Source organism: Ceratotherium simum, chromosome 31 (genome assembly GCF_057802395.1).
Source record: "Ceratotherium simum simum isolate JZ-2026a chromosome 31, ASM5780239v1, whole genome shotgun sequence".
Taxonomy (NCBI): domain Eukaryota; kingdom Metazoa; phylum Chordata; class Mammalia; order Perissodactyla; family Rhinocerotidae; genus Ceratotherium; species Ceratotherium simum.
In genome coordinates, this window is record NC_141930.1 from 3,397,779 (window position 1) to 3,408,427 (window position 10,649).

General features: G+C 43.0%; 1 protein-coding gene across 1 annotated transcript; it reads right to left on the bottom strand.

Moving 5' to 3' along the window:
- Nucleotides 1-456: 456 nt before the first annotated feature.
- CA3 (carbonic anhydrase 3) lies at nt 457-10,268 on the bottom strand. The gene is made up of 7 exons (XM_004441136.3): nt 10,181-10,268; nt 9,185-9,382; nt 6,862-6,980; nt 5,031-5,123; nt 3,960-4,022; nt 2,933-3,088; nt 457-1,549 (listed from the first exon to the last, which is right to left on the bottom strand). Exons 1-7 carry the CDS (start codon nt 10,212-10,214, stop codon nt 1,430-1,432), a joined length of 783 nt encoding a protein of 260 aa, XP_004441193.1. The 5' UTR covers nt 10,215-10,268; the 3' UTR covers nt 457-1,429.
- Between the last annotated feature and the right edge of the window lie 381 nt (nt 10,269-10,649).

Consider the following 10,649-nt stretch of genomic DNA (forward strand, 5'->3'; position numbering starts at 1 on the left):
ACGTGACTCCTGGCATCGCAGGACTCTCCTGACCCAATACCGTTTTCACTCCTTAGGGTAATGAAGTCACTGCTGCCATTTTCTAAAGAAAGTTAACTTATTAGCCAGCGATGTGATGAATGACATATCAAAGCCACTAACTGCAAAATCAGGCTTTATGTCCAAAGATAGTAAATGTTTTGAAGGTCTCGATGTATGGACTTTTGCAGTGTTAAAATCCCCATGCATATTTTAAAAAATAAAGGCTACAGTCTAACTTGATTCCACAGCCCTAAGTAGCAACCACGGTACTGATATGGATCTCAGAATCCTAAAGCAAGTTTAAGGTCTCTGAAAACTACCCCACACTCTCAAATATATGGCCACGCATTCCTCATCTTGTCTGCAATTTCCTCAGAAGGCCCTCGCTAATTGCCTTAGCCACTCCGTGAGAAATGTAGCACCCAATCAGAACGTGAGTCCGCTATCACCACTCTTCAACTATAAAAACAAACTTGCAAAGTTTGCCATTCTTACTTTTACTCCATTTTTGTCATTTATAACTTTTTTCATTAAAAAACCCAACACTCCACTTTTTACATTCATGTCTTTATTAGTTTTGATGATCAGTACAACTGCTTTTACTTCAAGTACACTCATTCACCCCTGTGTGTTCTAGGAATCATTAATTCCACCCTCAAATTAGAAAGACATCAGAGGTGGTTTTTATTTTACAAAGCATGCAAAGATAAAAGTAGTAAAATTAAAAATAAATGGCCCTCCTTCAGGTAAAGAAAAATATTAGGATAAAAGTCAACCATCTTTAGGAAGAAGAAATTCAAATGCTGGGTCAACTTTTTTTAAACTCCTGGTCAAATGTGTTTTTCTTCATTGATAATCAAAACCAGGTAATCTTTACAATAGCTAAAATTTTAATATATGATGGACCTCTTGTTTGTTTTATTTAAGAGTGAAAACATCATCATCTCAATGCTTGGTGCCCACAGTCATTTGAATGTCTGGCTTAGGTTTAACTGCTATGTGATCTTCATACACGTCTACTCCTACATATAGGACTACTCATTACTTCTTTAAGATGGACAACTCACAATATGAAAACAGTAAAACGGAAGTACTGTGAAGTTTAAGATGACAGAAAAATGGTGACCAATAGTCATTTTTCTATATCTTTCTCTTCCACCTCTGTTTCTTCTTCTTTGAAACCTTACTAGAAGTGCTACTTTTATAGGAAAGATGATTCTTACAAAGGCCAAATGCTTTCATGTGAAATCGTGTCAGATGTAACTGGTTTCTTGGTGAGGGTATCTCTCACATTCTCCGCTCGGTGTGGAAAGTGAGATACACGTGGAGTCTGGAGCACCCAAAGGAGAGAGGAACGGAGCTGTCCCATGGTGGGCTTCCTTTCCTGAAGAGGGCAAGCTCCAGAGGCTCATTTGAAGGAGGCTCTCACCACCCTGCCCTTGATAGGCTGTGGAGGGCGCCAGTTCCTCACCAGGGGCACTGGGGGCTCGTTCTCGGCGCTGGAGAAGAGGTTCCGCAGCTTGGCCACCTGCAGAGGCAGGGGAAGTGGTCAGTGTCACATTCAGACCACAGGGACACATTACCCGTGTGACACGGAGTTAGAAACTGCTGGCTTTTTAAATAAGACAAGCAAACCACAAAACCAAGCTCCAACGTCCAGTCCAGAGTTATTTGGTTACCAGTTCCTAAGTAATATAAACCTTTTCTTTATTTGTAAAAATGCTTTTCTTCATTTTATACAGGATCACCACGCCCTCTGGTCAAAACCTCTTCCTCCCGAATTCTAACACAATTATTTTAATTCGAGGGTCAGTATGAAGTATACACTTGATGTAGGAGGGGATGACAATTCAGTGCAAATAATAAGCTTAATTGGTGTTCATTGTATAAGGTCATGGAATCAATCTTTTTTTAAAAGAGCAGAAAGAAATTAGTGTCATGCTACATTTTAAATTTTAAGAACTGATTTTTTTCTTAAGAGAGAAGAATTTAGGAAATTCTCACCAGTAACGCTGTATTTCTATATTAAAATGTTTTTAGCTTTTCTCCTTCAGAAAATCCCATTTCTCTTTCAAAATATTGATACTAGTGAACCTGACCATTAAATCCCATCTTTGATAAAAAGGACCATCTATACTTGAGTCCATTACTGGCAGAAATATGAAAGCCGCTGTCTTAAGTTCGGGAGATGTACTGGTAAACCGATCTTATTATCAGAGTTGACATTCACGATCTAGGGTGTGAGTCGCTGTGTGGTCCACTTGCTTTAATCTGTCCTTCTCCATGTGCCTGCCCACATATTTTCTCCCAGTCTTCCCTTGAAAGTCTCTTTAATAAATGTTGCAAGGACATTCTTTAAATGAACCCAAGAAGGAAGCCTGAGCAGAGATGTTAAGAGGTGTTGGAAGCAGACAGACCAGAGTTGGAATCTCAGATCCTGCCCTTGGCTGTGTGATCATGGGCAAATCACTTAACCTTTCTGAGCCTCAACTTACTTATCTGTATAACTGGAGAAACAGTATACACCTCACAAGGATGTTAAATTCCTTCGTTAGCACCCTTCTCCCCAGGCCTGTATTTACCAGCCCATCTCCTACCACTGCTGGGTATCTGGGGGTCCTCCAAATTAACAAAGACTAACTCATGTTAGTCTAAACCCCTAAGTGTTTTTAGAGCATAAACTCAGTCATTGTCCAGCACGACAGCCACCTTAAACGATTGGCGTTTGTCCTGGTACCCTTTGGAAGTCAAGTTCTATACAGGTGAACAGGCTGATTGTAATTAACCAGGGCAAACTATGAACTCTCTGGCCGGACTGCTGTTCCACAAGCATCCCTGCAGCAGCCGTATAGTGTCAGTTTAGCATCCGTATCTTATCCAGCCAGCCAGCGAGGGAAGCCTGCTGGTTCACCTGGTCGGAGCTCACGGTGATGGGCTCCTTGAGCAGCAGCCACACGATGCACTCCTCGCAGGGCGGCGTGGTGAAGGAGCCGCGGTAGGTCCAGTAGTCCCGGCAGGCGGGGAACAGGCAGGACGGGTCGAAGTTATTGAAAGGTGCCTCCTTGCCCTGGAGGAGAGGGCACAGGCGCGGTGAGCACGGATGGGGCGCACACTGCCCACCCCGGCTCTCCCCTTTGGTGAGAAGGGACTTCAGATGCAACAGAGAAAACAGAACTTGGAAACAAAGGGCAGGGAGGGAAGCCTGGTTGCAGTGTTACGATTTTGGCACAGTCATTGTAATATTTTATTCCGTATTAACTATTGGTAGAACTGTAATTCTATCACTTCTGAAGAAAAGGACAGACATACCTAAACTGTATCAGAAATATTTCATATAAGTCAGAGATTTGGTTCTTGATGATAAAAAGCAGGCTCACATTTTTATTGAATATTATACTCAGAATACTTGCTTTCTCTGGTGGTAAAACTTAATAGCATTTGGTTAGAACAGTCCCAAAGACAATTAAAATGAGTCTGTTAATTAGAAGAGTCTACTGTTAAGATTTAAAATATGTGGATCTATATATAAAATATATGGCTCGCCTAGGAGAGAAAGGGTAACACCAGGACCCAAATATTTAGTACCTCTCCAAGTGTGTGCATTTGTGTGAATGGGGTGTGTGTGTGTGTGTCTGTGTGTGCTGGGGGAGTGACCACTCAACTTCTCTCTCATCCACTTCATTAAGAAAGTCAGACAATTATCTGACAGGCTGACTGTGAGGATTAAAAAAGTTGATGTATGTGAAATTGCTCTAAACAGTATAAACCATACAAATATACACACAATTATAATAGCGTTTGTTTTTATATGTATGCTTAGCATATTCATCAAACTTAGTAACAGATTTTACGTGAAAGAAATATACTTTAAAATGTAAAAAGAGAAAATCAACATACCCTCCTTTATGTTCTAGGAGGGAAAATAATTTTTTTTTTACCTTTGTCTTAATTTTGTCCAATGCATCAAGCAACAGCTGGAATTCGCCTTTCTCACGTCCTATCTGTAAGAAAATAGAAAACCAATAATTACATTTTCCCCTTCTCCGTAATTTAGGATTGTCTTAAGAACTGATTTTGATCCATCCATCTGCAACTAGTGTTTATAAATCTGCCAAAATATCTTCTACCAAGCAAAAACAAGAGTTTGTGTCCCCCCCAAATTTTAGAGTATGTATTTTCTGAACTAAACTTGGACTCCAGGCCTCTGAAGTACAAAACCACAAAATTACATGTTGATTTTGACCTTCTCTGCAAGGTCCTTCTACCACTTTTAAAAGAGAATTAGAGCTAGGATGGATTCAATGTATCTAAAACCAGACTCCTTGTCTTTAGGCTCAACCCACTCCACTTCCTGTTGTGGTATGTTCCAGCACCGAAAATGACCCAATGAATTCAGAACATAAAACAAATCAGGTCATTCAGAAAGAAAGAAGCTAGATTTTCACCTCTGGCTTAAGATCTAGATTATGTTACTACTGAATTCATGTGTTAATGACACTAAGTCCTCTTTAAGCCCAGGCTGGCTCAACAACACACACATTCCATGTGCTATCTCAGCCTGGGATCATGTGAGTGGTGGCCACCCTAAGCCCAGGGGATGTTCAGCCAGGGACTTGGCCTCACAGTGGTTCCCAACATTGGCTTTTCTGGTTTCCAGTGCAACTGAACTGCAGTGGGAAAGGATAATGAATAACACTGCCCTTGCCCTCACCACCACCATAACAGGCTCTGTCTCCACCGCACCCCCCGCCCCACGCTCAGATATACACCCTACATCTGGAGAAAATTTAGAAGTGCTGGGGTACTGGAGTATGGCAAAAGGTACATTTTTAAGGAAGAGTAAAACATTTGAGCTGACCTTAGCAGAGATATCTTGATTAGCTGAATGAATACCAAAAGTCATTCCTCTCTCCTCTTTAAATAAAAGTAGGGAGTGAAACTCGTGCTATCCTGAGCATTGATAAGGAATTCAATTTTGAAAGAAAAAATACGGTCGGTTTTTCCCTTACCTTCAGAAAAACGCCGACCACGGCTATCCCATCAGGCTGCTTCAGCGCCCCTCCGTATGTGTTATACTTCGGATTCCAGTGAACCAGATGAAGCTGAAACCACAGAATACAGGTTACAGGTTAATTCCTAGAATAAGGAAATAAGTATAAAATTATACAATAAACCCAATAATTGCACAGTCTGAGGTTGCTGAACACGCCCATAAAGTTGATAGAATTCTAAATACTGACATGCAATATTTTGGTGAAATTCTTAATAGTTTAAATAAAAAGTGTATAAAATTACGATAAATAGATTTAGAACTTTGTCATAAGCACTCGTTGAAAACTGAACTTTTGTTAAACCAATTCAAAATATTTTAGTTTTGTATAACATTATTCCTTTTGCTGACCAAATCAAAGTGACACACAGAGCTAGTGACAGGAATCTGCTAACATCGTAAAGTCACAATTACTTAGGAAATAGGAGAGAAAAAATAAGGGGAAAAATTCTCAGGTGTTTTCATATCTACCTGCTTTTAGCAGCCAGAGCTCCAGAAGCTGGTGGTAACCTTATCTTATTTTAGAACATAGGCACCAGTTAAATTAGTCAAATTTCCCATACTGAGTTACATAGAGGATACAGTAGTTCATAGTAGTTAAAAAATATTTTATTCAAGATCAAAAGTGTGAGAGAATCCCACGTGTAAAGGCCACACTGCCAGCCTTGCCCACATTTGTAAGAAATACACTAAACTTTCCCCATTTGCAGGGGACGATGTCTTGAAGGCATTCTCCATAATTAATCTACTCTGTCCCTCGCTTTCTAGATAGGCTGTAGAGACATGGAAGGATCATAGTGAAGCACTTTGGGTCTCCTGGAGTTCAGTCTAACCAACGATTAAGCTGCCCAGTGATTCTGCCTAAGAGAGCGCCCACAAGTGCCTTCAAGGGTTCTGTCGCAGCTCCTGCATTAACCAAGGCCTGCCCTGGGAAAAGAATGCAGCAGTAGAAATGGAATGATCCTCACCTCCAGGGCATCCATCACCCCACAGGCTTCGCTTTATCAAGAGAACATGCCGGAGGCTTGTCTTATTTCCTTGTAATTTGATGCTTTGATCCGAGCTACAAATCATCCTTTTCTTTAAGGGGTTAACTGAGACAGAGCGTAGTATTTGCTCATATTAAATTGTGTGTATTTATAGCTACATCTATCCAGTATCTATCTATGTGTGTGTGTATCAATATATACGCATATATAATCACACAGACACACATATATGCATGCATACTAGAGACTAGAACATGAGCATTAGCCAGAATTACTAAATACTATTTTTAAAGCACCACACTCTTATAAAAGAGGCAGCTTAGGGCACTGGACAAGAGGATGAACCCTGAAGCCAATCTGCATGAGGTAGAGGACCAGGTCAGCTCTCAGCTGTGTGACTTTGTTCTGTAACTTTTCTGTGCCTCAGTTTCCTCATCTGTAACCTATCTCATAGCTTTGCTGAGATGATCAAATGAGTTAATACTCGTAAGCACTAAGGATAGTGCTAGCTATCCTTATCTTTTCGGTTCCACTTCGGACTCTGGCCTTTTTCTTTTATTAAGCTGCTCTCCAATTTCTTAATGTAACCTGGCAAGTCTTCCCACATGGCGCTAACTCACTACACTCTCTTAACTATCTAGCCTCGGATGTTTGGCAGCCTCAGCTCATGCTGAAACTACTACAGCTCTTTTCGCAACTACTGGCTTGAGGCAAAAGCAGCGGACGCTGTTTTGCTGTGATTTTTCAGTTTTCGGTGGGCACAGGGTGAGACCCTGAGGGGATTACGGCAGGTTCTCCTACCTCCGCTGCGTACTTGACTCCATCCACGCTGTGCTCTGAGCCGTGGTCATCCGAGGAGCCCCAGTGGAGATGAAACTGGCGCAGCCGGTAGGAGCCGTTGAGAGGACCGCCTCTCAGCACTGAGGGTCAGAGAAGCCAGGTCAACAGCGGACTCACATCTCTCACAGAGCCCTTCTTTCATCCAGTGCCTCTTACAGCCAAGGCTTGATGGCAAATGGTGGTCACTCTGCTGGGCGGATCGTGCCGTTCCCAAGCACGCTGGTCTCTCTCTCACAAAATAAAGTCTTGGGATATATCAAAATAAATGATTTCTCTTTTCTGTCTTTGTTATTTTGCTTGCTCGTTTTATTATTTTTAAAATGTCAACTTAACATTTGTGAAAATAAAATTAAAACGACAGATGGGCAACAAGGACGTAGACAACCAAAGAACGGGCCCATCAGGTGCAGAGGGAAGAATGTGACAGTGGAGAGCCAGACAGAATCAGGTTCCAATCCTGGCTCCACCCCTTGCTAGTTGTGTGATCTCAGGCAAGTTGCTAAACTTCTCTGAACCTGTCTTTTGCATCTCTGTGAAGGTGACAATAATACCAACCTTTCGGAGCTGCTGTGAGGATTAAATGAGATTAAAGATTTTGGAGTGTTGATCACAGTGCCCAGATCACTGAGCAAATATGGATTCTTTCTCCATATCTTGCCTCCAATGACACTTTTCTTCAGGACTACAGGCAAGAGCTTTCACCCACATCTACTTTAAATTGTGTCTATTCAAACGAGATGAAACGGAAAATTCAGAATTTCCCCAGGGAATCCATCAGTGTGGACAGCTAGACTAGATAATTCTCGGTAGCATTAATTTGAGCTTGTTGTCCAAACACCTCAGCCCAGCACTTAATATGGTTCCACTTCATTCAGCCTGGGGAGTGATTTAGAGGTTCAAGTATTTTCTAACGGATCCTGGGAACTATGCAGAAACCCTAAAATCAAGAGTTATCAGTACAAGCTAGATCAAAATAGAATTCAGAGGGTAGCTATGCTAGAAAGGACTCATCAACTATGGCTGGTGAAATGGCACAGTGAGAGCCATAGTACAGGTTTAAAACAGTAGAGCTGGGTTTGTATGAGCTTGGCTGTGTCGGAATGAGTGGTCTGATTCATTGCGGTTTTCCTGTTCAAGCACTAGGAACAGGTATTATCTGGACATATGAGTCTAATGTATTAGGGTGAACCATATGAAATTGTCAATATTCAGCCAATTTTGCTTACAAAAATGGCATTTTCATGTGGTTCAACCTAATGGGTAGTGTTTAATTTTGTTGTTTATTCTTCAAAATGAACTTGATTTAAATGGAGAAGGGAGAAAAAAGTAACAGATAACAACATGAGATTATTGTTTAAGAAAACACAAATTTCTATGATATTCCTGACTTAGAACCTCCGAGTAGGTAAGAATTATGACTCCATTACTCTTTACTACAACATCATTGAAAATATTCATTCATGTACATCAATAAGGATAATTTTAACTTTTTTAAAAATGTGGTTATAAGAAAATGTACTATTGTACATCAAGCACAAAAATGTTAAAGGCATATTCTTTCTTACTTCATTTACAGTGAAATAAAGCATTTGTAATTAGCCTTCTTTTATTTCACTGATGTGTTTAAAAGTATAGGTGAAATGAAGAGTTTTTTTAAACATGTGTTTTTTTCATTTTCACACAAGGACAATTCACTCCTCAATAAGAAATTGTCAGATACTTCAAAAACACTCACCAAAAGGATTAGGCAGATGACCTCTGCTGAAACATCGAAGGCAAGTCTTTTTGACTCACATAATGGCCCTATTCTCTCCCCTCAATGGGCCCCCACACTCACCAGGGGGAGAAAGTGCCTACTTTGTTTCTCTGTATGTTCCTTGCTTTGCAGAATAGAATCTCTGCCACACTTGGGAATGGGAGCCTTGCTCTCCAGACCGTGGTCAGAGAGCACAAGGACCCTCAGGTGGAGGCCATCAGAGCCCACTCATTTGGACTCACTGCCATCACTTCCCTATCAAGCTCCATCTCAGGAATGCATTGTCAACTTTTAGCATGGGCACAGGGCCATTCTGCAGCAGCAAAGTGACCAAGGTTAGAGCGTGAGACATTCTTCTTCAATGCAAAGTATAATTCTTCACAACTAGAGCAAGGTCAAATGTCATCTCCATTTTCAGAGATGAAGTGCCCTCTCTTCCCACTAAGTCTGTTACTGGGTCATAAATCACAGTTTGCCTAGACAGACGTTGAAAACATCCATGTGCCTCCACCAGCGCATCATACTTACTTGACCGGTCATAAGTATCATCAAACACAACCCTGCAGGTCCTCCCGTTGTTCAGGATGGTCTTTGCAGAGCCTGGGTCATAAGACGCTGTCCACGGCCGCAGAGTAGGGTCGTGGTTGATGTCTTTTGTATGCAACTCGATTGGCGACTGGTTGTCCCCCTTGGCATTCGGGAAAAATTCATGCCAGTGGTCAGGACCTAGGAAATCAAGTTGGGGGAATTTATTTATTTGATGGCACAATCCAAGCCCTCTTTCTAATTGACAAAGCTAGCAAGATACACAGAAGCTAGACAGTGATGATGAAAAAGTCTTGGATTTCAGATTGGGCAATACAAGGCTTAGGGTTTAAGACCTGTTCATAGCTTTGTTAATGGTGTACCTGGAGGCTATATTTAACTCAGTGTATTCCCTTGCTTGCTCAAGAATATAGCTTCAAAGGCTTATTTTTGAAATGGACTTCATCACATGTTTTACCAATGCCATCTTGTATCATAGGCTGGATAAAATAACACTGGCCACTTGTGGTTTCCAGAGCACACTCATACTCCTTGTCCCAGGAGTTAGGCAGAAGCAGCAGGGAGAGCAGTACCAGGTAATGAGCAGTACCAGTGTAACACCTGGTGTTACACCAATACCCGGCTCCGGGAGGTTAAGTGCTTGCCCAGTATGATGGAGCAAGGAACCATCAGAACTGGACCGCCGGTGGTCTGACTTCTCAGTCAGAGGCAGTGTGATCTTGTGCAAGTTACTGAGCCTCTCTGAGCTTCAGTTTCCTCCAATGGAAGTCACCGCAGCTCCATACCGGGGAGAAGGGAGTGAGACGAAGGTGAAAGGGCCAGCAGCGTTTGGCACTTGGTAAGCGCTCAGTAAATGTTAGTTTCCATGAACTCCTCCGCCCGCATTTCCCAATGCATCCCCGGAGCTGCCCACTTTCTGGGCAATGCCGGGGGCTCCTCTGGCACCATCTGGGGCCGCGGCTGCCTGCACGCACTCACCGTTGTGGTCGGCATAGCCCCACTCCTTGGCCATGGTCGTCTCTGTGGGCACTGGACGGCTGCTGCCTTCTTTCCCCGGCGCCGTGCAGAGTCCCTGCCAGCCCGCGCCTTTTATATAGGTCCCCCCCACGCGGCTTGGCCTTATTAGGTCAGCGAGGGTGGGGCGGGGGGCTCAACTGGATTGGGGTGGTATTTGGGAGGCGGGGTGGGGGAAGCCAATGAATTCCAAGAGCTGGACAGCTGTCCGGGGGGGAGGTGGGCGGAGGGCCCCACCCCCGTTCCCTCCCCCTCCCTACTCTCTCCCTGGAACCCGGGCTCCTGGCCCCTTTCCCTCGCGTCTCCTAAAGCTGCAGGGCTTTCCAACGAGTGGCGCCGACGTGCAGAACTGCTGGCGACCTGCGCCTCGTCCTCCCTCCCTCCCTCCTCCATGCATTTTTTTTCCGCGGGGGATGGGGTGCTGTGGCTGCGC

Coding starts and splice junctions, on each gene's coding strand:
- CA3 (XM_004441136.3), bottom strand. CDS start 10,214: ATGGCCAAGGAGTGGGGCTATGCCGACCACAACG. Junction 9,383..10,180: donor GGGCTATGCCGACCACAACG/GTGAGTGCGTGC, acceptor TTGATTTCCTAG/GTCCTGACCACTGGCATGAA. Junction 1,550..2,932: donor TCACCGTGAGCTCCGACCAG/GTGAACCAGCAG, acceptor CTGCCTCTGCAG/GTGGCCAAGCTGCGGAACCT.